This window comes from Centroberyx affinis, unplaced genomic scaffold, assembly GCF_046629955.1.
Source record: "Centroberyx affinis isolate AG114_WGS23_722 - 3 ecotype Tasmania unplaced genomic scaffold, CSIRO-AGI_Caff_v1 ptg000549l_1, whole genome shotgun sequence".
Taxonomy (NCBI): domain Eukaryota; kingdom Metazoa; phylum Chordata; class Actinopteri; order Beryciformes; family Berycidae; genus Centroberyx; species Centroberyx affinis.
The window spans coordinates 118,701-145,593 of NW_027279194.1; the positions used below are offsets into that span (position 1 = coordinate 118,701).

At 43.1% G+C, this 26,893-nt stretch overlaps 1 protein-coding gene across 1 annotated transcript in view; it reads right to left on the reverse strand.

Annotated features, from left to right (window-relative positions):
• Positions 1 to 7,950: 7,950 nt before the first annotated feature.
• Positions 7,951 to 26,893, reverse strand: part of LOC139642950 (contactin-1a-like) — a 49,444-nt gene continuing 30,501 nt past the window's right edge. Inside the window, exons 9-24 of the mRNA XM_071518018.1 lie at positions 26,413 to 26,594; positions 25,870 to 25,994; positions 25,137 to 25,254; positions 24,663 to 24,810; positions 23,563 to 23,690; positions 22,655 to 22,827; positions 21,531 to 21,654; positions 17,981 to 18,142; positions 17,500 to 17,649; positions 16,818 to 16,888; positions 15,658 to 15,892; positions 14,366 to 14,469; positions 13,642 to 13,831; positions 13,373 to 13,485; positions 12,904 to 13,060; positions 7,951 to 10,410 (exon numbers count right to left, since the gene is read on the reverse strand). Coding sequence (XP_071374119.1) covers positions 10,334 to 10,410; positions 12,904 to 13,060; positions 13,373 to 13,485; positions 13,642 to 13,831; positions 14,366 to 14,469; positions 15,658 to 15,892; positions 16,818 to 16,888; positions 17,500 to 17,649; positions 17,981 to 18,142; positions 21,531 to 21,654; positions 22,655 to 22,827; positions 23,563 to 23,690; positions 24,663 to 24,810; positions 25,137 to 25,254; positions 25,870 to 25,994; positions 26,413 to 26,594 — 2,257 coding nt within the window. The 3' untranslated portion in view covers positions 7,951 to 10,333. The remainder of the gene's footprint in view (positions 10,411 to 12,903; positions 13,061 to 13,372; positions 13,486 to 13,641; positions 13,832 to 14,365; positions 14,470 to 15,657; positions 15,893 to 16,817; positions 16,889 to 17,499; positions 17,650 to 17,980; positions 18,143 to 21,530; positions 21,655 to 22,654; positions 22,828 to 23,562; positions 23,691 to 24,662; positions 24,811 to 25,136; positions 25,255 to 25,869; positions 25,995 to 26,412; positions 26,595 to 26,893) is intronic.

The window sequence follows — 26,893 nt, forward strand, 5'->3', positions numbered from 1 at the left end:
TAACTAATGAATTCCTGTAAATATGCATGAAGATAAGTAGGAGTAACTCAGAGTAAATTAGACATGAAATAGGCTATCCAAATGCAATTAAATAGGATCTGAATCTAAATGCCACCCCAAATCAAAATTGCCTGGCATTTCAAAAGTATTGATTATGGGATGCCAAACTGTACTGTATAGTGTGTGTACAGGCTATAAGTTGATGGCCTTAAATGGTCGTACATGATCTAAATCTAGTCACGCTGAAGTTTTGTTTTGGGGAAGTGGGAAATGGCGAGCAGGGCGGTCCCTCTCACAGGCAAATGGCGAAGATAAACAGCTGCCATGTTCATTCTGGACAATTGATGTCCCCAACAGAGCAGAACAGGTACAGAAAACACATCCAGGGCGGTTAAAGCACACAGAACATGGCAACCCCACATTTACACCCACACACACTACCATGCAAATGTTGAAAAGGTCCGCTTGATCCACTCAATTTCCACCTCCTACCAATCAACTATGAGGAAGGTGGGTGGCATGACGTAAACCCATGGCTTTATCAATCTGATGACTCACGCATCATGATTGCATGCTATTTTCATTTTAGACAGACAAAGGGCTTGAGGGAATCGGAGCACAAAGAGACTATATAGCTGTCTAGACAAGCAGTGTCAGAACTGATACCAATAAAAAAAAAGATGTGGACTACAGTATGTCCAATGGATGTGACTATGAGACGGCAGCCTTTGTCTGTTTGCCACAATACACAAAAGTGAAGATTTTTCAATATTTCCCAGGTAGCTAAATTTGATTTTTTTTTTTCAACCAGACCAACACGCATCCTCACTGGGGAAGAGATATTCAGTTGTTTATTAGCAATCATCTTTTGTTTGGGGACTCGCCTCTGGGCTAAACAAAAAAAAAAAAAAAAGAAAAAAAAATCAAATCAGCCGACATGAAAGTGGAGGTCATAAATCTATCTTTTCTCTTGTCACAGAGCAATCTTTCCTTGTCATCTTTTGTTATGGAACCAAACAAAATGGCCTGCTTTCGTTCCTGCCTGTCACGCGAGATTGGATTTTGATGACACCGATACTCGAGTTGTGTAGTCTCACCGCTCTGCTCTCTGCTCCCTCCCTCCTTCTTCCCCTCCTCTCTCTTTATCCATTAGCAAAGACGAGCAGCCAGAGCTACTGTACTCCCACTCTCAGACAGGTGAAAAGGCCTGAATGTTTCTGTCAATGGCCCTTAGTATTAGTGAGCCAGACACAGTGCGGGCCCACAAAATAGAGTTTTATTCTCCAACGTAAGCACAAGAGACATTTTCGGCAGCTTGGGGAATAGATGATGAAAAGAACTATCCACTGTAGATGACGTGAATATATTTCCTTGGGAGAATGTGCTTCAGTCTTCAAACTTTTTAGCTGACTCCAAGCTAAAGTGTGGATTTGGGGGATGTTGGCTCGTGACAAGCGGAGTGGGACTGTTTAAATTCAACTGTGGTTTCATCTGTGTATTCATCTGGTTTTAAACAAACACAAGGGGCAAATTACATGGGCAAATGATGACAACGTTATGTTTCTGCGATGGCGACTAATCCTGCTGCTGTTTAAAAGCCGCGTCTTGCTTCCATTATGCGTCTTCAACGTAGCAGAACTGCCTGACTCACCCGCAGCCACTGACTGCATTCACTGTCGGGCCAATGAGGAGGCAATCAGCTGGATCTAGATCAGCACATCTCTAGGTACACGGAAAAACATGGTGTGACTCGCATTAAGTCACAATGTTAACTGCCCACTGCAGTCTCACAATTATTCTCTGTCTCGCCGCTCTCTCTCTCTCTCTGCTTCTCTCACTCTCTCTCTCTCACACACACACAGAGCAGAACTAGCTCTCTGCAAGCTGTTTTTTATGGCAGCCTACAGGGTCATTGACAATAAAGAACACTGGATTACTGCTTATTGAAAACAGACACTCTACAACAGAAGTGTTTGAGCCACTTTAACAATGGACTCAAACGCTCCTTTGTATATATGTTTTAGACAATCGAGTCAACAAGCCGCCGGGCCGATATTCTGAATCTAAGAGCTTTAACCATTAGGCAAGGTGTAGCAACCAGCACACCAATTAGGCTTGTTTTCCCACAACACACAAAGGGAGCCCCATTATGGAATATGGCAGATCATAAAAGCCTTTAGGATGTTTACCAGTCAGCCACTCAATCAGCCATCCAATCCCACTGCATTGTCCTTGCAGAGAGAAAACCCACCACTTTTCCAACAAAGTGGATTTCCACTAAAGTGCTAAACTTTGTTTGATGAACTGCAACACAGTATTGGAAAATCCATTTGGGAAGCAAAAAGGGAAAAGAACAGTGAGAAAACTATTAAAGACACATTAGAGTGGGGTTTTTAGCCTTGAGACGAAGGCTGAAAATAGATGCTGTGTCCCTGCCCAGCACTGGCGGAGGGGAGCAAACAGTTTTCCACATTAATCAAAGTGACTATATCACACTCACAGCATGCTCTAGGCAATTAGAGAGATACTTTATGTGACCATTACCACGATTAAACCAATCCTCCCTCACCCGTGGCCCAAACACAACACTAAGTCCCTGGATGGAGGGTTAATAACACAAACTTTTGGGCTAATCTGTGCGCTTACTGACACAAAAGCTATGATTAGATTTGGCAGTTAGAGCCACATGGGATGGTTTAATAACGATTTCCTGCAACAACAATGGCTCAATAGTAGTTAGAAACTGGCTCCATCAAGTTTAGTTCATTAATTACTTATTGGCATACATAGAGTTGTAAACAATTCAATGATATTTGCATGTCGCCTTGAGAAAAGACATTACGCACAACCACAGAATTAAACAGGCCGTGATTAACATTTAATCCAGGAAAATGTTAACACCAGAAGTAAGAGTGTTTCTTTCTTTAGTAGTCTCCTCCTCTAGCTTGTCTACAGTAGACAGTGTCAATAGAGGGTTCAGACCCAACCTCCATAAAGAATTGTTTACTATCATTTCTATATGAAATAGAGGAGGATATCAATGGAAATTAAATGGAAAAATCAGATGACTCTCCTAATAGGTTTTTGGTGCTGGAATACCCTTTTCTCTTTCCTCTTTGTCTGTCTGTGCATGGCCTGACTTCAGTTAGGATGCAGTGATTTCAAAGTGAAATGTGATAAGGTGTGCTGACCCCCAGTTTCCCAAGGGAGACGACACCACCCACAAAAAAAAATGTAAAGGAGCTTTTGAAGACATGGCCAAAAAATGACATGAGATCTCCTGTGACCCAAAGACAAGGTCAAAGTCCACTTTCTGGAAGCATCTTTCACCTCGACTTCGGACAAAACAGGGTGGAATCTCTGACATGCACCGTCCCTCCTCCGCCCTCTTTTGTCTTTTGTCTTAGTTTTGTTAAGTCAGAAGCCTTTGTGATGAGAATGAGCTGCCCTTGGCCACTGAGTATAATGTCAGTTTATTGCTGCCAGATATGAATTACAGCTATAGCATCGTTTTATAGATATAGCATTGTTCACATTTATTTGTGTAATTTATGTAATATTCAACTTGATATTTATAAAACCAATCATCCATGGTTTTAACAACTTCCTGGGTTAATGAAATAACCCCCCCCCCCCACACACACACACACACACACACACATACACACTCACAAGCACAGGCCAGATGACAAACAACAGGGTGTGAGGTGAGATTACCTACCATAAGCTTTCTTTAGCCAGAGATTGCTACCACTCGATAGCATAAACTGTGCATGGAATCCCAAAGTCAACATTTGCACAAAAGATTTCCTGGTAGCAGGGTTAAGCCACATCTGAAGCAGCAGGTGAAACAGAATAGGTACGAGCACAAATAAATCCCTGTATACAAGAAGCTGCGGCGCTTGTAAGACGCTTACCCCAATCCCAATATCAACAACACTGGAAAGTGTGGTCTTATGCATGGGTGGTGTGTGGCACTAACACTGCCAGAGTTAGGGATTCAATCCCCACTGGGACCAAACACAATAGAACTGCATATGCACCTCACACTGTAAGGCATTTTGGATAAAAGCGCCAGACAAATGGCATTGGTTATGTTATGAAAATGTTGTGAATGACACTCAGGGCCACAAATTCTGGTGTGGATTACCAGCAGTAGTGATGGCACTTGGTAGCATGCAGATACAAAGTTATCAGCAGCCTATATGACTGTAATTCTCTTACCTCAGGTGCTTTGCCTTGCTCCTGTGGCTCTGTCTGATCTGCAGATGTTGCTTTCTCTGGTATCTGGCACTGCATGTCACCAGTTGTCTTCAAGTCACTCTGAGTTAGTCAACAAACAGGTGTGTATTTAGTTTATCAGCCAGACAACCTGAGATGTTTTTTTTTGTACATATTTTTTTAATATACAGATCCTCTAGACACACATATTACTGCTAGAAGTACAATTCAAAACCAGAATTTGCCCAGGCTAATTACTGTTGTTAGACCATGGATATGCAACATTAAATAATATACAGCTATGCATCCCTCTCACCTTGTAGTACCCAACGACCTGTTCTGCAATGCTGTTGATATTCAGCATGTGCTGATGCAGTTTTTGCTGGTACTTGAGAGCGGCGAGCTGTGCCTCGCTCTGCAGAGTTGATACCTGCGCCAGGAGCGACTGCTCTCTCCTGCTCCACCTGAGCCGAGCCATCCGGGCTTCATGCTCCAAAGTAGCGCTTCTCTCTTCGAGCGTATCGGTGAGCACGCGAAGCGCGTCCAGACAACAGTGCTTCCCTCTAATGATGTCTTCACGAGACAGCAAAAGTCCGCATCCTTTTTGACAAATGCCCACATCTCGCTGGCCGAAGTCCGGTTTCGTTTGCGAATCCATCCCGCCTGGGTTCAAAACTTGGCAGACTGCGTTCTCGTCCCCGCAAGGAGTCGGGCAGTCCGCGCACATACTTGGCGAGTCGCTCGGGCAACTTCTCATGTAGCACAACAACTTCCGACAAAGTTACTGTAAAAGTCCCAACAAATGTAAGTTTTGCTGAACTAACTTTAAACTGTCTGTGCAGCTCAGGCTGAGCAGAGGGCTGCGCTCTTCTCACTCGAAATGAGAGGATGCTTAGCTGAGGAAGCTCCGTCTCGCAGCAAACTTTCCTCTCCTGCTCAGTAGTTCACTTGACCGAGGCTGCTCTTCCTAGTCAGGGTCAAACCTCTGTGAGCAGATTTTTTTTTACTCTTATTCATATTAGCTAAATATCATATTTGACTTTAATTTAACATAACACCATTAACACTACAATCTTTATAATCTTATAAAACAAATTGGTAGTTTACATTTAGTGAACTTAGTGATATGTGCTATTATTAATCACCAGTAGAGGTCGCCCTCTCAAATGATTCACTTGCCAACAGTTGCAGACGCATCAAATTGACACTGAAACGCCTCAATTAAACAGACAGTTAAACAGCCTCTAGTCACATCACGTCCACATGATTCTTTTGGAAATGTAAGCCATGGGGTTTAGTTGTCTTTCCTCTTAACCCCAGAGACTTAATTTAGTCTACATTGGCAGTGCAGGTTCTGCAGTGATGACATACCAGAGCAAATGGTCTTGGGGGAATGGTTCTTCATTGGATAAGCCATGTAACACAATATCTGTAGGGAGACCTTCACTTAGAAAGCCTTCCTCCGTGAGTCCAGGCTGTCTCACCGCCTGACACAGCATGACATATTGCAGGCATCTCAGGGAGGGCATCGCGTTTCAGGGCTCTCAGTGCGGCAGTCTGGTTCTGGTCTGTGTGCACCCAGTTACATCACTTTAAACTGTGTTGTGTGTTGTCTGAGCTGTCAAAGAACAGGTGTAGATTTACAAAGACAATAGGATAGTCTGTCCTGGGATGGATGGCCCACCTGTCTGCAAAAACACACGGCTGAGGAAATCATAATAAAGGAATGTTTTTCTTTTATTGTGCATCACTGTAAATGAAACAGTGGCTCTAGTATTACTTTGTAATGTGGCATTAAATGTAATGATTTAATATTACAACTGACAGCAAATGATTAAATTTCCACAGGAGACTGAATGAGTTTTAAGTCTGGAGGATGTTATGTCAACCTTTCTCTCACACAGCTACTACTCTTGTGCTTCTGTCTAGCAGGAGACGGAACCAAGCGGCAGTCTGGGTAATCTTGATGGGAGGGGAAGTAGAGTAACATTGTCAGTGTTACACAGCCACCTGGGATCAGCCTATCACAAAGGCCATATGCTTGGACCGATAAGCCTCTGGATCTGGGACAAACTCTGGGTAAAAAAAAAAAAGTTATCTCCTTCTTTTGTTCTCTCTGTGGAGTTGATTTCAGCGAATAACCATTAAGCCCCTTTGATTGGGACGGAGAGATGCCCTAATCTCAATAAGAATCAAAATCTAATTCATTGATCTGACCTAATCCGTACTGAAGTGAAGTGATATCAATCTGCTTTTCATCTGCAGGATACCTGATAGGAGACAAAACTCAAACAGCTGTTTCTGGCTGAAAAAACGAGGCATTGAGAGAGTTGGGCCTTATCTATAATGGAAGACAGATTGAAACACTATCTCTCATCTATTTGCCTGTGGCCATGGAAAAGGATAGCTCTCTCCTCAAGACACAGAAATGGTAAAAAAAAAAAAAAGAAATCTACCCAAAAAAATCCATCATTTGAGAGGACTTGTTGCAAACAGCTTAACTGATAATGGAAGGGATTCATAAATCATAGATGATGCTCTAGCTTCTGCCATCTGATATCTAAGAGCTGAAACACTGATATGAATATTTTACACGCTTGCACAATCTGAAGTTACTGTTCTGTGAAAGATGCTTTAATCCCAAAAGGCAACAATGATAAAGGACCAAAGTGATTCAAGGACTGTTACTAAGCTTTCTGACTGACCTGCTTTTTGAAGAAGTGGTTTTTGAAGGCAGCTTCCTTTTTGCGGAAATTCTATTGAAATCCAAGGTGGGAAAGTCCCCGCATCAGCACTTCTAAAAAGTCACGCACCTGAGACCCCCAGCAGTCCCGACCCCACGGGAAGAGCTGTCTGAATTTGATAGCCCTTCCCTTCGTATAACTTTTTGACACATAAGCTTTTTTTTTTTGGTGTTTAAAGTGTAACCTTGGACGTGTTGAATTGGAAATGTCCTGCTGTGCAATAGAGCCTGGATGCACTGCAGTGGGCTCTGTGTTTCATCTGCCTTCATATACAGACTTATAAACCAGCAGTAACACAGTATCTCAGACTGGACTCCCACCCAGCCTCACTCCCAGGACTCACATCAAGATTCACTCACTCTTGGTCTCTGGCTAACACTGATACTTTGACTACTAGCTGAGACTTTTCAGCCGCAAACTTGCACACAGATGGACTCACACCTGCATATTTGCCCCAACATACACTCAGGCTTTCTATTTTTACTGTTTTTAAAATTTTAAATTAACTGCTTTTGCTCTTAGGTTGACAATGCACTTTGCTCACTGTGTTTTGCACTCAGTTTTTATTTATGTATTTATGTATGCAACTGTTAGGATTGTTTATTATTGTGTCCTTTGTTATGCATCGACTCAGGGAGCCGCAAACACAATTTTATTGTACTTGTACAATGACGATAAAACAAAATCTTGAGACTTGATCTTTAAATTTTACAGTCTTACTCTTGTCTTGGACTGTAAATCTGACTCACAGTTGAACTCAGTCAAATGCACACTCAAACTGAGACTCATACACTTCCAGCTGTACTCACACTCATACTCACACCCATGCATATGCCTTGTAGGCAGGTTTACACTAAACTCACAGACTCACACTGCACAGTAATGTAGACCTAGACTCTCCCCCATGCTTCCCACTCAGTATTAAATACACAAGTCAAGGCAATAACATAGAATGACAACAGACCAATCTAATAGTTAACTACACTTTTATTGTTCCTTTTAAGTCCAGCCAATGAGAGAGTCCAGTTTCATCCCTCACATGTGCCATTCGTATCCAGTGAAGCACTGAACTTCAGCAAACAGCCAAACCTGCCACCACACACCACCAGTGATGTCATCAAACCCCCGACCAATCGTATGCATAAGACTGCAGGACCATTTCTGAACTTTAAATGAGTGAGATTCCTTTAGTCAGTTTAAGATTTTCTCTCTAAAAAAAAATCCCCTCCCAAAGACTTCATATGAGATGACTGGCTTAATGAAGCAGCTAATGCACATATTAGGCTTATCTACATTGTCTCTGTCTCTGACATAAAGGGATGCCACTCAGGAATGGAATGTATTTCATATGAAGCTGAGAGGTTGAGAAGTTGGTATGAGTTGATTCATTGCAAAGTAGGAGCGTTACAGTACCATTTTGTTTCCAATGTCATGCATGTTAGAATGTAGAGCCACTGCTTCCTCCAAAATGTCAAAGTTCAAGGCATTCATGCATTTGGCAACTCCTCCGATGATTTGTCGCATGAGGGGAAACTGGGAAAAGCACTTTGTGGTGGATGTTGATATAATCACAATGTAGAAGCATGGCTAGCATCAGTCACACAAAATATGAATTTATATGCAGAGGAATCCAAAACGCAGCATTTTTTTTCTCCACTCTGGGGAAATAAACTTCTAAACTGTCCGACCGGTATTGGGTCGTGACGTACAAATATAGCAATAATCACAAACTAAAACAACACCAGTTGATAATGCTTATATATCTCTGATCACATGTAACTCTCATGTTAATAAAAAGACAAAAATAGTGTGGGAACAACTCAATGAGCTTTGGATGAGCTCTTAACGCTGACATGGATGGCTTTGCTTCTTTATCTTCTGTTTGTACTCGTACCGGATTATGAAAAATGATATACCCTACATTACTGTTATAGGAGCTAGGCAAGTTGTCTTATTAGAAAATATAAAGTAGCCGTTGATGTATCAGACATTGCACAATTATTGAATAGCATGAGCGTCGCTACCGTTCACTGTAACTGTTAATAGTGACACTCACACAAAGCCATAGAAGAAAGAGAGATGAAATGAAAAGGTTTACAGTAAATGAAATGCCAACATTCTTTACAAAGCACCAGCTGGTACCACTGAGGTCCTAATGATACAGTCAAAACAAAGGTATTTCTAGTTAAATGTACACTAACATGGAGCATTTTCCAATCTCAGTTTGGAATATGAGCGTGGCTCATACAACATTGAGACAAATGTTGTGGCGAAGCCAGGACCACTGCACAGTTGTATACATGTAGCCAGGTGTGGCAAGCAATTGAAACAACCACTGTCACACACTGTTCGCTGTAGTTTTGCTCTGCATTTGAAACTGCATGTTTGATATGTTGTTGAGTTAATTTCTTGTTTCCACAGTTTGCTTTACATTCAACTTTGCAAATGCGGATACATATGCCAAAAATCACTCACAGTTATGTGTCTTATTTTTCGAACATTTTGAAATTATTCCAGATAACAATGTCTACATGCACACACTTAGAAAGTGGTATTCTATCAATAGAGCACATGTTATGATTTGGAAATAAGCATAGACTGCAGGTCAAATCAATCTATTTTTTTTTTTCAAAGAACGTATAACATCCATAGTATATTAGATAGCAAAACCATATAAATTATTGCATATATTATTTTAGCATGACATAAATTGCTATTTTCTCTATGATGCTTGCTAATAAAGTTGAGTATGCAAGAGGTTAAGATTTGCTTTGACTGTATCTCTGTAACAGAGGGTGTGCTTCATTTTGAAAATAAAACAGGAAGGAAGAAAAGAAGAAGAAAGAAAAGAAACACATAAAGACAATTTTATAAACTCGTACACTTATCCTTCACAACTATTTACCTGTTTAGCTTATACTATGGAATGCAAGGTAGGATTATCCAAAACTTCACACATCAAATGAAACCTACACTTCTGAACACACCTTCATCTCTATGAGAAAGGTCGGCTTCATGATGTAAAAAGACTAACCAGCCAACCTGGCCAAAGTGTGTAGTACACACTCACACAAGTTATTGTGAAAGATAATAGTAGTCGTTTACATAAGGCATATTGAAAAAGTTGACAGAACTCCTTTGACGCTCCTCCGAAGATGCTTTGTAGATATTAAATAAGGGATGTCTTTGTCCATTTCCAATTTTTTTTTCTGTCTTTTTCCACAAACATATTCCAGAGGGGAGAGTTGGAATATGGTGTTCTGGTTGCAGGGTGGAACCAAAAGATTGTGGAAAGAGTCCAAGTCCTTATAGGCGTCAACCTTACAGAGTCTCCTTCACGGGAAGTGAAGACAAAAATGGCGCTACATTCAGAGGTCCAGGCAGAGGAGAGCCACCAGGAGCAGGGAGATTAGACCGAGACACTGGGCAGCCATGACGCCTCCACCTGGGGGGACACACAGTGAGATGCAAGTGTGTTATTTTTTGCTTAGAAATGAACCAGTCTGACAGTCAAAATGGCTGCTGATTTGAGGATGTGCTACAAACAGTGAACTCCAGAGAAACCCAAAATATAACATCCCTTGAGTGCCCCACGCTCATCCATCAAACTAAAGCCCATATTTTGTCTGTGAGGTATGATATTATACCCCATCTGTGTAGAGATCACCTTAAATGCCCCTCCATTTGTCAATGCCCTGCATTTGAAATCCCCCGCGGCTTAAATTCCAGGGTCTGTGAAATCAAGCTGTCAGGTGGGTCTGGACTGAACGATAAGGGATAAGGAAAACCACAGGAGGGGTTTCCTCAACTCATCAAGATCAATTACAGAGGCTTAAGACCCCCTCTGTCCAGCCAGCTAACCTGTCAGTCCATCGGCCAGTAGGGATAAAGTCAGTGGGCCATCACTAGGCTTTAGTCATGGACTGTAGAGTCCCCCATCTTAGCCCTCCAATCTAAGGTATGAAACCTAAAGTGACAGCTCTGCTTTGGCCCATGGGAACCCTCTGACAGTGACAAATGACACCCCAGTGCCATCTTTAAACCTGGTATAATCCCACTAGCAAATGACAACCCAGGAATGAGCAGTCACAGAATGTCACCTCGGCACTATGGCTTTAAAATGTCATCAGGTCACTCAAGGCTTTCTTTATTTTTGCGCCACTGATGTGAAACTAAACCTGCGTGAAGAGGGCATGTTGTTTTTCTCTATAGAATTTACTCTCAGTCACTAAATTACATTTCACTGGTCTCTAAATTGATAGCGACATCTACAGTCTGCCAATGAACAAAAAACACCACCCTCAAAACACATGAGTCATTCCTCCAAATGGGGGTCTTTTGCACCAAGTGTTGTCTGTTTTCAAACATCCATTTTCCATCTTTTTAACATTCAGTCAGAAACAGGACACATTTTACTTGCAGAAAAACATACTGGTCCAACTCAGGGACCTAAATCCTGCGGATTTTGCATAAATGTGTGACACACAAATCACAACATACAGTATGTCAACCCTGTTACTGTCACTGACATACAATTGTCTGAAAGTGATTTCATTATAAACCTTTAGCATTTTCTAACAAATTGATTGTGCCTTATTCTACTATAATAATCTGTAAAAAAAAACAATGGTTATTTAATAAAATGCCTTTTTACTTGAATAAAGTCATTACATTTGTGTTGAGCATCTTAACGTGTATCATTGAAAGAATTTCTCTGTTATTTTAGAATATATAATTGATCTCCTCTTCCTCTCCATATACAAAATAATATTTGCATCCCATTTGGTGAGGTTATGAAATTATTATCAAAATATATCTAAGTAACAGGGTTGAGGACAGTAACAAGGACAGAAGCAGTTATGTAAAATAATCACCCTTAAATTGCAATAAGAGTAATTTTTTTTACAACATTTTTGAATGGCAGGGACCCAAGTAATACACGCAGGAAAAAGCATGCAAAAATATATACTGTACATTTAATATTGTAATGAACTTCAAAAAGCATGACTCATTTAAACTGAGCTTCATTTAAACAGTTTAAACTGCTTAACAGCTTAAAAAAATTATATTACGATTATGATATCAGAAAACGAAGACAATTAATGCAATACAATATTTATACAAGTGTTATATTATTTGTAGATTGTTTTAGTTTTATTTCTATTATAGATTGAACTTTCAGTCAAAAAAAAGTAATAAACAAAATACACTGTCAGGTTATACAAATTGTGCTTTATTCAAGGAAATACGTAATAATTTCAACAGTCATTTTGAATGTAGTGATTTTGGTAACATGTTTGGCAACATTTGACACAAATTATATTGAAATATGTCAGAGGGACTTAATATGCACCGATTTGGTGGAATGACTCATAAAGTGTAGAGTCTCAGGCTTAAGCATACCTTATCATGTAGTAATATAATGCCTGAGCCCGACTACAAAGTCATACACAGACACACACGGATCGGATTCCCAATCCCATGCATGAACCTACACCAACATTTCGTTCAGGTGTCATAGAAATGTCGGTGCTTCTCAGTCAGTTGCCAGTATTGTATTTCTTCGGTTCCACCAATCTTGCAGCAGCGACTGTGGCTTATTTGGAATAAATAGAAGAAGAACTTGATAATTAGCATGAGCAGCAATAGCCACCATGCTACAGAAACAGAAACAGTTTCTGACAGAAACTCAGACTTCATCAACAGAAGATCCAAGGAAAAAAGATGTGACAGTACTGGAGACATTGTTTGATTGCAAAGTGATGTCTGGGAAGTACATCATCACCAAAATGAAAAAAAGAAAAACACAAGGATCTCGAGAATTACCATTTTAAGACTGAATAAAAGATGAAATCCCCTTTGCTCTTTTTCCACTGAACTTCTGAATCAAGCAGACAAGTGAATGCTGGAGTGTGTCTGTTACCTGTGTGTCTGTTACCTGTGATGGGGATTTGTGCCACAGCGCCGTCCCCGCCCTCGCTGTGCGCCCGGACCTCCACCACGTAGTTCCCATCCGTGTACACGGGAAGGTCTATGGACCGTTTACTGGTTGTGTACAGGGTGCCTGTGGAATGACCCTGCTGTCTGTACAGGACCTATACACACACACACACACACACACACACACACAATAGGGAATATAAGGTCCCCAATAGGCTAATGTTTCACTTCTGAGAAATTTATGAGCTACCCTAATAATAATGATAATAGTAATATAAAAAGCTTTATTTGTGCTTTAACAATCAAAATTAAAGCAAACAACATAATCAGAATATAAAACAAGTAAAAACAACGAGGCAAAAGATGAAACGGTAAAAACAGTATAAAAACAATAAGACAAAGGCATCACATAAAAGCAGGTCTATAAATTCTCAGATAAGAGACAGAAAATTATGAACTGTACTTACCTTGTAACCATCTATCGACGACTCGTTAGCCAGCGGTTCCACGTGTTCCCAGGCAATATTCACTGACTGGCCCTTTAACTTTTTACCTATTATTCTGGGGGGTCGACTTGGAGCTGGTAAGAAACACAAACAAACAGTAATGAAGAACAATTATATTAAGACAACTCACATCCTCTCTACACAAACAGTGACAATGCGTCTCTCCACATTGCGGACTTCATTGCAGATCCCAGCTGGTCAATACTGAGCTGCATTACAGGTCAACATACGGGCTTTCTTGGTGAAGATGTGGAAGTGCTGGCTGGACGGCCCGTATCCCGCAGCGTTGTAGGCCCGGATCTCGATGAGGTACTGGGAGTCCGGCTTCATGCCCTCCAGCCTGGTCTGGTTCTCCCTGCCCGGCACCACCATCCTCTGGGCCCCCGCCTCGCTGTCCTCCTGCTTTCTCCAGTACTTCACCTGGGACACACAGGGACAGAGAGGAGGGAGTGAGGATCCACCTGAAACAGTCACTGAGTCCAAAAAAACAATCATCAAGTGCACCAAACAGCCGATCTGAATCAAGTAGCATTTGAAAATGATTTTTTGTTTGTTTTAACCTGCTTGGTGTACGAGATGGGTGGGGTTTACTGCATCAGGAGAATAGAATAGAATAGAATAGAATAGAATAGAATAGAATAGAATAGAACTTTATTGTCCACCGCAGTGGAAATTTGCCTTTGGCTTCACAGGTTGGTTAAAATGTAAAAATAGTGTCAGATAAGTTGCCAATCATAGAAAAATACACCAAATTGACTTTTGAAAACTGTATTGTGATTGTCTCCACTGATCTGGCATCTAAGTAGATTAGACCAAACCATAAAAAAAAGTATTGGGTGGGTCTGTGTGAGATAAGTCTCACACAGACCCACGCAGACCCCCTATATCTTTTGAGGCACTATAAGTAGCTTTTCACACTAGATGGATTCACACCTCAGCAACATTTGGACTGACCTGGTATCCGTCGACGTTGCTCTGGGAGATGGGCATCCACCACACGATGGCCTCTGTGGCAGACAGAGCTCTGCCGTCTACACTGGTCGGGGCTTCAGATGGAGCTGAAGGGAGACACAGAGGACAGCGTGGTAAATTGGCTATAGTAAGAGAACCATCATCGAGGACGTGTCCTTCAGAGGTAATTTTCATCTTGTACATACAATACGCTAACTTAGTGTTATAAAGCATCATATTTTATCTACGTGAATACATATGACATCGACCTGTACAGCACACACTCGGATGGATCCATTACCTTGATCATAAATTATCTAGCACTTTCTGGTTTATGGCTCCATGTCTACAGGAAAGTGTAGTTTGGCCCGATTAATGCACTTTTCACTCAGTGGCGCTCAAGCATCATTCTTGTAATGTGACTCTATCACTATAAGGAACAAGTGAAGTGACAGAAATCTCTCTCTGCCCACATTCCTTCACTGGGCCAACAGATGATTTTCCCTGAGTTATGGGCCAGAATGTGGCACACTGGGTGCAGCGTATCCATTCCAGGAAACTGTCCTTGAATGTTAAATTGTCACACTGGGCGCGGCACCAAGAAGCCATCACACACTGTCATTGGGTTGAACACAGAGACACACACACACACACACACACACACACGTACACAAAAACATACACCCGCACAAATGCAAATGAATATGCCCACCCGCACACTGTTCGCTGGTTACCTACTTACCCATTAAAATCATAGACACACAAAGACACACTAACGGCCAACGTTCCCAAGGAGTGTTACCATGGCAACAGGGCATCTCTGTAACCCGTCATGTCTGGTTTGCCGGTGGTTATCTCAGAGGTCTGTCAGTGGAAGTTAATAACTGGGCTAAATGCTTTGCATCCTTAGGCGAATTATCAGCTTTCTGGTTCATGCTACATAGATCATGATAATCCCCTCGCTGAAGGCAAGCGAAGGAGGGAGCGGGAGAGAGAGAGAGCAGGGAGGACGGGTTCACATTCAAGGGGTATTAAAATTCCTCACATCTATACACGAGGACGCCTATTAAATGGATCCTACTCCAGAGAAAACTTTGGTAGTGATAAGTAACTGACACTGACAGATTGAAATAGCAGAGTGTTGGCATATTGAAGAATCCCTCATTCTCTGTGATGCTCAGCAAACGGGGCCATGTTGATCTGACACACGGTTATGAGATCAGTTTGGCACTTTTCCCAGCTACGCTTCAACCTTGAGAGACTTAGCGCAAATCTCTTCCGGGATCAGTGCTTACCGTCCTGTGCGGAGTAAATGACGGCCGTGAGGCTGTAGGGTCCCTCTCCTTTACTGTTGAAGGCCTTGACTTTGACTTGGAACTCTGTCGACGGAGCGATGGCGGAGTCTTTGTGGACGTAGCGCCGGGCCTGCGGGTCAGCGACCGTCACCGCACTCCACTCGTAGCCGTCGTGGGGTTTGAAGGCCACGATGTAGCCAAAATTACTCCCATAGTAGTACTGCGGCTGTACAGGCTAATGACACCAGAAAACATCAAACAATTACATATGCCATGTAGTGGATATCTTAATCCAAAGCACCTCTTAGTATATATTTCAAGCATGGATGGCCCCAGTGGGAATTAAACTCCTAATCCTGTCAGTGTTAGCACCATGCATATGCTCACACACTTGCTGAAGCTATACAGGACTGCCGATTATCAACAAGACCCCAAAAAAGGGTCATTTCCACTAATCAGATGTTGTTTACATACTGTACAGTGGATTCTAGGATGACTCTGCATTCTGTGAGTGTTATTCAAAAAGTTGTGACACTGTGGCTCTCTCTCTCTCTATCTCCTCATGCCTCATTTCCTGTGTTGGCACTCTGGCTTCATCCTCACACCATATGTCCAGTGAGACATGGCGGCATTAGGCACCGCTAACCTCTAAACACATCGCCTCATCCACCAGCTGCTCAGGAACTGAACTGCCATGCCTCCGCCAAGCAATTTGCCTGTGAGAGCTAATCTATCACAGGGTGCAGCAGGAAAATGGAGGATAATGATTCCGTTCAGTCATTGTTTTTTTGGTGATAGTGGCTGTCTAGTGGGTATAAAGCATGAGATTACCTACAGATACAAAAGCACTTCACTGAGAAGTTTATTTTTCACCCTTCTAGATGTTCGATAGCGTGCTGCCTTCCAGTTCTTTAAAAAAGTGCTTTATCTTTATCTGTTGTTGTGCTACACTGTTGTCTTGCAAAGGGAATAGGAATGTATGAGTGTAAAATATGAACACATTCGCACCCACTTATTTTTAACTTGGCTTTGAGGTATCATAACCTCAAACTTCTGTTGAAAAGCAGCATGTCTCCTTCCCGCGTGCGTCTGGTTTGCTGAGTTCGTGGCATTTTTCCCCCCCCGACAGAGTGAGAGAAGTGGAAAGTGCCCAGACCTACCGTCCAAGTGATGGTCAGCTCCCTGCTAGTCCCTCCACCCCCGCCGATGTCCGAGGGCGCCACCACAGGAACTACAATGAGACGGCAACGGCAAAACTCTGAGCCCACATGTTGAGAGTCCACACAAACAACGCCAACCCACACAGGCCGTAACCTATCCCTGGCAGCACTACTGAAACATCCTTCCTCTGCAAATACAATATCAATGTCCTCGGCCGTGCCAAGTGCAACACCTTAATGTTCATGTGGGAGCCTTGCCACTGAGGGAGACGGAGAGGCAGGAGTTCTCTTCTTTCGCCTCGAGTCTAGTTGCTCACTCTCAACTGGCTGAGATTATTATTTTAAGAGAGGTTACTGTAGGCCTGTGATTTCCATTTTATAATTGAATTTCAGTATACAATTTCACCAAAGTGCTCATTTGTAGAGGTTTATGCGGTGGGTTTGGCAGCACGCTTCTGCCGTAGGAAGTACAGCACTATGGAATTTCTGCTGACTCATTCCTACAGCGATACTTAATGTAAGTAAACAGGGCTATAATAGAATGATGATGAATAAATATTAGAATGGAAAGCTGAACCGTAGCACCGCATTTCCATGACCTTTCAAGTGACTGACTCTTTCTGAAAGCTCCATAAATCTCATGTTCCATACGTTAGCCCCCAGAGCCAGGCCATGACCCTACCTGATTCCAGGGTGGTGACTTTCGCTGACGGGCTGCTTGGCTCTCCTGTGCCCAGAGTGTTGGTGGCGATCACCCTGAACTCATACTCTGTCCAGGGGAACAAATCCACCGCCATGGCCGTCTCCGCATTCCCTTCGACATCTGCAGGAGCTAGAGAGAAACGCACAGTTGTCATTTTCCGATGCCAAAGTTTCAGGGCAATAGCACGGTATGTTAAAACATTATACAGTACAAGTCACGCTGTCCCACAGTTTAACAAAAATATCCTTAAAACAACAATGAATTTCCATTTTTGGAACGCATTCCTATATTTTGAGTGACTGTGGCTTAGCTAAATTACATTTTACCCATCTTTAAGAAACATCAACCGCCATGTAGGCCTATCTCTATGCAGCATGACTCAAATTATTATAGCACCAGAGCCAGTGCAGCCTTAAGGTAGCACTGTTTATTTGACCAACCAGTGGGCTGGAGTACTCACATGTAGTGGCGTCTTTCCAAACATCTTTTGAGAAGGAGTCCCTGTACTGGATGGTATATTTGGAGATGGGGCTGTGGTTGTCTGCACCACGGCTCCACTGCAACCTTACACTCTTGTCGGTAGTGTCCATCAGCCGCACCCCACCTGGGGGGCCGGGGGGACCTGGGGGGGAAGAGGAGGAGCATTAGAGAGGAGTTAATTGGGTCGTTGGATGGGTGAGGAATGGAGGTGTGAATAAGAGGGCTGCAGAGATTTGTGAGACTGTCCCTTAACCTAAAGGTCAGAGGATCAAGCTCAAATCCCGCCCATGTCTAATGTGTCCTTCAGGAAGACACTGAGCCCCTTATTTATTCATTGTAGCAATGCAAGTAGCAATGGATGTGTGTTGTCTAAGTGTTGAAAAATGTAAAGGATAATAAAACAGTCAATGAAGAATACTTCCAAAACCGGTATGTGTCATATTTTAACCAGTAACTAATAATGGTAATGGACCATCATAAACCATAGACCATATAGTAAGCCTAAAGTTAAGTATTAGTAAAAGCTCTATTTCTTTCATGCTCATGGGGAAAGTCTTGGCAAGAGTCCTCAGCCTTTAAACAACTTTATATTTCAACACCAGTCCCCAAAAAGACAGCTGTTTGATGCATATCAAACACAGCACATCAAAGCCCGCACATTTCCACTTTTTAGTCCGCTCTTTAAAAGACATCAGCAAAGACCGATGGATTAAGGCATTAGAGCTTAGAACCCATTGACATATATTAACTAAGCCTGAGGTGAAAGCTTTTGAATCCAGTGTTTCTCTTGGTCGTCCTGCTCCTCTTGATTCTTTCTTTGGAGTATAAAGATGGCCTAATAGAAAACCCAGACTGTGTCAGGGTTAGCCTTCCAACCCACAGTCCCAGAAATCAGCCAGGATTTACTTTTTTTTTTTCATGTCTGTCACAGAATATGAGCTTGGAGAACTAAGGCGATTAGACAGTCGGAGCCGGACAACCCTTAAGCTCTCGCCTCTCCTTTCTGAAGAGTCGGGAGTGAAAGCATAGTTGTAGCAGTGAAACGTCTAAGGATTTCTTACAGTTCCATGTAGGGGATGAAGGTATTGTGCAGATGTTCTATGGCTCTGTGTGGACACGACACAGTGTGATATGGGTATAAAAAAATAGATGCTTTTCTGCCTTAATGCTTGACACAGTCTGTATTTGGATTGATAAGCCTCACTGCCAGGGCAAGGTTTTTTTTTGTGAATAGGGATATTGACAAAGCCCAGCCACCAAATCCAATAAACTCCATGAATATTTTCCTAATTGACAGCCACATTTCAATACTGCGCCGGGCTGGACTGTAACACAAAACTACAGCAACACTCATGCCCGGCATATGAAAACAACTCTTCTGCCTATCTCAAATCCCTACTAATAACAAGCTACAGGTGCAGAGCTGTGTTTTTAGCTCGGACAATCTCGTGTAGCAGATCTGCTTCCTCATCTGCTGTGATAAATGGCTGTCTTTCATCTCTCCCTCTCTGCGCTCCTGACTGCTGGCATTTGGCACTCCATTAGGAGCAGCCTAGGGCCTGTGTTTTGGTTCCACTCTGGGAAACGTCACAGTCAGCCGCAGTGCATTCACCTGGCCATCTGTCAACACCTGCTCTGAAAAGCAGCAGGAGCGGCAGCACACCCAGGGCACAACAGGGATCACTGGCAACCGGATCACTGGTGGAGCTCTTGGGTTCCTATCTGAAGAGACCCTTTGTCCACCAACACTAGGCCTGTTTCAAGGCCCACAGGGAGAGCTGTAAGGCAAGCTCTCACTCATCAGGAAGTGGAGGGTGAAAACAGTGAAGCATGGTGAATCATCCAGGAGGTGAAGTACAGTATATGACAGACAGCGCACTGCGGAAGCGCTAGCGGTGTTCGGTTTGTGCTTGTTGATATCCGTAGATGCGGTTGGAGAAACAAGCACCGCAATCAGCGGAACTCCGCGTCAAATGATCGTGGTGAAAGATAGAAATCTGTGGTGTTACACAAGCTTGGGGTTATACAAGCCGAAAGAAATAGCTGCAGTGACACCAACGGCCCTCGTTGCTCCAGCCCAAAGTGTTATTAGATTCACTCATCATGAAGACAAGTGCGAGCCTCAAGTTTTTTCACTCTATTCACTCTAGTCTATTCAAAACAGATGCACCATGACTAAATATGACGATGTTGGTTTTAAAAATGGGGTGACACTAAAGATTCAATTTTCATAAATGGCACTGAAGCACTGCTTACCACATTTCATTTCATAATGTCTGCTAGTGTGTCTGTCTATTGATGAAACCACAGCATCTTCGTTACAGTAAGAAGACTCCCATGTTACTCATAGTGCAGTCAACAAAAACTTCCCTGCAAAATCTTTCTGGGTCAAATAATTTATTTTCCAAGTTACTGTTGTTAGCAGGACACAGCAAGTTTGTTGGAGAAATTTGACCTGATTTGCAATGAGAGCAACATCCTCCCCTAACAATGTAATAAGTTCAGGAGACAATAGGCATCTGTGGGTATACTGTATGTTGCAGTTGACTTATTTATTACTTTTCCTGATTTCTAGTAAAACTGTAGCCAGTTTATCAGCATTTGAATACTTTATATTTGCCTGAGAAGTTAGGCTGACCTTTTCTGGCGATGCTAGCAGCAGATAGCTAGTGTTGTGTGTTAAGGCTGCACTATGAACCTCCCTGACACGTGCTTGCTCTGTGTGTGCGTGTGTGTGTGTGTTGTGTGTCTCCTGCGGTCCGCGTAGCTTGAGGACATAAGGCATTTCCTTCCATAGCTTTTTCCAGCACTCTCTCTCTCTCACTTTCTCTCGCATGGAGCCTCGGGGTTGACAGATTATCCAGTGAAAAAGGCTACGGTCTGGTAACTTTGGAGAGATTTACTTCTCCTCAAACACACACATGCACACACACACTGGAGAACATATACATGTGCGTTGTCTGTCTCTCTCTCTCTCTCTCTCTCTCTCTCTCTCTCTCTCCCCCTCTCTCACACACACACACACACACACTCACACACACACACACAGACACACACTTTCAAGCAGTATGTTCATGGTCTGATAATAAAAGTAGGGGAAGAATATTTTAATGAATGTGTGCAGAATAAACTATGGCTTATGTTAAGAGTTCAGTTTAATAGGGCTCAACAGGACTTAGAAACATACACTTTGATTTGTATTTGCACTTCGTTTTTTTGCACTTACCCCTTGCTAGGATCTCTATACATGGGTGGTATTACATAGGATTATATTTAATAAAGTATATACAAAACCAGAATGGGAAGAAGTTACAGGGTTGATGAAGAGGGTGGGAGCATTAGTATCAATCATCTCTCACTTTCTCTCTCGCTTATCTGTCAACTATTTAATTCTCTCTCATAGTATGTTTGTGTGAGGTGAGTGTGTGTGTGTGTGTGTGTGTGAGTGTGTGTACGTATGCATGTGTGCATCCATGTGTATTCAGTGTGAGTGTGTCTTTATGTGAAAGTGTACATGACTCATGACTCACCCCTGACGACCAGGTGGGCGGAGGCAGTGACGTTGTCCACGGGGGTTTGGGCGGTGCAGGTGTAGCGTCCAGCGTGCTTCAGCTGGGCGTTCTTAATCAGCAGCTCGCCATTTGAGCTTCCATTCTAGACAAAACAACGCGACACACAACAGTTAGTCGAGGCAAGTCAGCAAAACACCATCCATGATATCGTAGAGTGAAAGCTTTCCCACTCTGCATGTGTCAAAACACTGTGGTCATATTTCATTACTCAGCCTAAAACTGGAATTTGAACATGAACTTGAATGATAAAAAACTTGAACACAGTCTCAATCCAATCGCTCAACTGGCTTGTTAACTTAGAGCGTACGAGTTGCCGTACCACAAGACCAGAGGGATTGAGATATCAACCCTGAGCGTCCAATTAGGTGAACACGAATGAGCTTTGGCCGCAGCGCTATCAACCCTCGTCTCATTAAGAGATGTCAAGCTCCACACACAGTGTTTATTACAGGAGAGAGCAGTCTCTGGCTGCAGGCAGCCAAACCATGGTAAAACCCTCATGAAAACCTATGATATCTTCCCATGGTACATGGCTGTACTTAACTCACTGTCTATGAGTCAAATTGGCTTTGCTGATACCACATAAATAATATTAACAATAACATACCATTTTTACGAGGGGGGAAGTAACTCTTGTGTACAGAAATGGGGTATCATCAATCATAATCGTGATATGGCATTTGGCCAGTGGGCGGAGTGACAAATGAGAAATGCTAACCACTGCTTATGGTTAGAGCTGCTCTAGGGGAGAGTGGGTCATGTCACTGATAATGGATGTGAGCTGAAATTGCTATTAAACTGATATACTGAGCACCAGCAGCATTAGTCTGGGCTACTTGGGGAAGGCATGCTAAATGGCTTCTGGAGTCGCATTCATTTAAAACAGGCTGTACTTTTCCGTTTCAGGTATTCCAATGAAAATACTACGGACATCAACCTGACCTCAAATTTCCCTAATTATATGATTTCACCTGGATGAACTCCAGGCTCAAGTTAGATCCCTGAGATTTTGTGGTCAGGTCAAAGTGAACTATCAAGCGAAATTCAGTTCGAATCATTCATCAACCAGCATGACCTCTCACCGGCGTGCGTTCGTAATGCTGGCTGTTCTTGTGCAGGTCAATGACCCGGCCGTCCAGGGACCAGATGAAGGTGATGTCCAGGGAGGAGTCGTGTGACGCGGCACACTGCATCCGGGCGCTCTCTCCCGCTGTTACATCAGCATTGGATGGGGCCAAGGTGATCTTTGTGGCCTCTGGGGGAAAAGACAGGAGGATAATGGGACCTCAGTGATGAGAAAGAGACCTGTCCAGTCACTGAGAGCAGCAACCTGGTGTGAACTTCATTTAGGTTATGCAGCAGAAGTCGTTTGTAGAACAAAAATATAGGCAAATGATTTATATGAGCAAGGAAGGGTCCTATAGCAGACAGATATCTGTGGTATTAATATGAAATGGCTGGAGTAGCTCAATATGCACATATGTCCAGAAGAGGGCAGAAAAGAGCTGTAGATCCAGCACAACCGGAGATCAACTGTGAGAAATAAAAATGCTTGACAGCTGTCATTTCATGTCAACAAACAGGAAATCACAAACAAGAAAGTCCTATCAATGCAATTATAAGATATTCAATCAATCACTCAAGTCCTCTCCTCCTTTTTTGTTGAACAGGGTGAAGACCAAGACCTTGTCTCATCACATCTGATCTAAAGTAAACCGTTTTTGCCTTTGGCCTTGAGGAGCGACTGATTATCCACTGGTGGCCCTGTGCAGACTGTCACACTGCTCAGACGGACATTACTCAGCCAAATCTGACGGCTGGAGGTCAGGAGGGCATGGTGGGACTGACGGTGACACGAATGACTGCCAGCGAAGGCCAATAGCAGTCAAAGTGACACAAACAGTAGCAGAAACATTAGCAACTGAGGCAGAAACAGAGTTAAAAGCAATAACAGAAGTAGGAGTAGCCACAGCAGTTAGCTGGAACTTGCCTGTGATGGACAGAGACCCCGTGCTGTTGGCCTTGCCCCGGTCGTTCTCGGCGAAGCAGGTGTACCTCCCTTCGTCGGCCCGCGTCACGTTGAGGATCTCCAGGCTGCCGTCCTCCCAGATGAGCACCCTGAGGAGGAATAACCAGGATTAATTCACCACATACTGAGGAGAGAGAGCTATACGGTATAAAATATTCAGCAGAAAATCTGAAGGTCAAAAGTCCAGTGTATGTTATTCCATGGATAGTGCGGATGATGAAAAGTGATGAAAGCGCTCCGACTGCCAGCTCGGTTCCCTAATGGGTATATATGGGATTGCAAGAAGATTATGTGAACTTGAAACTACTCGGTAAGATGCAACGTTAAACTGAGCTAAAGGCAAAGCCAACAATGTCTGATTCATTTTCCTCTGCATATTTCATTTCCGTGCATGACAAATAGCATCACGACAGTCACTCCATCACCACTCCATACACCCTCTCAGGCAGACAGCCTCCATAGTGAGTATTCAGAGGCGTATGCTGCATAGTAATTTGGCTGCTGCTCCTCCTCTGTGCGAGCCCCTCTGTGGTGACTGGGGTTCTGAGTGTGTATGTGTGTGTCTGTGTGCGGTGGGAGGCTAGGTGGGGGGGGGGGGGGTACTCGGTTCTTGCAGATTAGACTTGTTTTGTCAGTGAGGAGCACAGGACTGGGGTTTGCACAGCCTGTCTGTCCAGGCTGATGAGCTTTAGACTGTGCTTAATGTCAGCCACTGACAGAGAGCAGCACACAGTGCAGCGCCTACTGGCAAACAAAAACAGTAAGAGCATCCTGGCATATGGTAGATTTAGGGGGATCTACAGTAGCTCTAGAGGCAGGCGAGGCGCTGTGCTAGCAGGGATTCCCAGACACTCGTCCTTGTACGCATCCTTGTGACCCAGATGTGTCTCACAGAAAAAAAGGTTGGTACACCTTTGAATTTAAAATTTACTACCAAGGCAGAAAAAGGCATTTCTGCCATGAGAAACCAGCCTTTCTGAATGAATAAATAAAAATCCATATAATATTTACAGAACAGAGGCGAAAAGTAAGCTGCTTGATCGTATTAATAGAGTGCTCACCTGGTGGAGTTGGAGAGCAGCTCAGTGCCTTTGCTCCAGGAGAAGCTGGGCTTCGGCGCCGCCTTGGGTCGACACTCGATCACCACCCGGCCGTTCTTCGCCCCCAGGACTCTCTTCACTGGGTTGTGTTCAAACGTGGGAGAGCAGGCTGAGGAGGGACAGTGTGGATTATTCATCACAAAACTTACTAGAATATGCATTACATACATGCATAAATTTATGACACATTTTACATTCATAAAAATGTGTAGTGTAGTGTTCTAACACATATTGTGCATGCTACATTGACTGATAGAGCTAACTTTATGGTAATATTTGTCTTTTTTTTTTTAATTTGTATGATCGAGTAAAAGTTTTTCTTCCAAATCTGACAATGCAGCGCATATATTCTAATGAGCTCCAATTAGTCAGCTTGAAAAGTGACCTTTAATACTTTATGCAGCCAATTGTGCAGTGGCTGCATCTTTGACTCACCAATCACACGCAGCTCTGCATTGGCGTAGATGACTCCATGGTGATTTTCTGCTATGCACTGGTACATCCCCGAATCCTCAAACGTCAAGCTGCTGAACTTCAACTCTTTCTTGTCATGCTGTAGAAAATAAAAGTAGTTTATTACTAAAGTATCATTACCTTAAATTTCACTATTTCACCTTTTGTTTTGTTTTTTTGTACACAGCCTCTTTTGCATACAAGTTCAGATTCAAATTATATTACTGAGCACAGAATTAAAATGAAAATGTTTGATTATTGACATCCACAAAAATACAGATGACAATTAGTTAAACTGACTGGGAGAAGAGCTCATTAATGCATAATGATGTACTGAGCAGCATAGCTACATCAAACAGCCTCTCACACTGTGCTGCCAGTACCTGCTAGCTACTCTCTTGGGTCTCTTTCAGCTCGGGCCTGGTGACAGTTGTTTCTATGGAGGGTTACACAACCCACACTGGCGCCCGCTCAATAACAAGAGGTACTTTCCCCTGACACGGTGCCCTATGTGTGGCCGCAGTGCCAGCTGCCTGTCACCGCCGCGCTGCCCTAACCGCCCCGGCTGGCACACACCGAACAGGCAGGTGGGATCTCAGGGACCTCACGGAGCTGCACAAAAGGTCTGTGTGTACTTTACAGCCATTGCTTTTTTACAGCTGCAGCCAAATTGCTCAGTTATGGGACAATAAAGATTTATGAGATTGAATATTACCGCGAGGCCATCTTTCAGCCAGCGGACGTGCGGTTTGGGTTTGCCGCTGGCTACGCAGGACATGGTGTAGTCACTACTGATGTCTTTCTCTGTGCTGTTGATGTACTCCACCCACTCGGGAAAGGCTGCAAATGAAGAAGATCAGCGTTACAGTGTTTGTTTGAAAAAAAAATTGAAAAGCTACAAAGCTGCTGAATAATATATGATCTGGGGCGATACTTGAGGCATTAAATTGCAATAGGTGTTACATCTAAAGCTGAGAAACTGTACTAGGCACTGATGAGACCAACTGAGAAAACACATCTGTATTTGGCTGGGGAAGTTGTCAGACATCAGCATTATTGGCGAGAATGATGGTAATCCTGTATTGAACCATCTCATGCAGTGTGGCTAGCTGAGAATGAACAATGGTATTAACAGCTGACATTGAATTTTGCAGAGCTCATAACGAGTGTGTGTGTCCCATGGAAAATGTTTTAAGAGGAGAAGGATGAACAAAGTATTGATGCCATCAGCAGTAAAGACAGAAAATACACTTCTCACCTTCTACAGAGATGCGTGCGGTGTGGTAGTCTTTTCCCTTGGAGTTCACCGCCTCACACTGATAGGTTCCTGCGTCCTCAAACTGCACGTTGTACAGGTGCAGATGAGCCCCCGGCATTCGCACCTCGTGATTGGGCGGCAGCTGTCCGTCCAACTTCCTCCAGCGGATCTCCGGGATGGGGCTGGGAAGGAGAGAGAGACAGAGAGAGAGAGAGAGAGAGAGAGAGAGAGAGAGAGAGGGAGATGGCACACAAGGCGCGCTTCAACATGTAATGCATATGCATCACTGCCCTGAAGTCATCATTCAAAAACCTGTCCTCTAAATCATTCACCTGTGTGAACAGAATGTGTATTGAAGAGAGGGGTCTAATGTCTAAGCTACAGCTTCCTTTTCACTATGCATGAGGGGTCGACCAATATGGTTTTTTGAAGGCTAATACCTTTTTTTTTTTACCTATTTTTGGACTGAAGTTGCTTATGG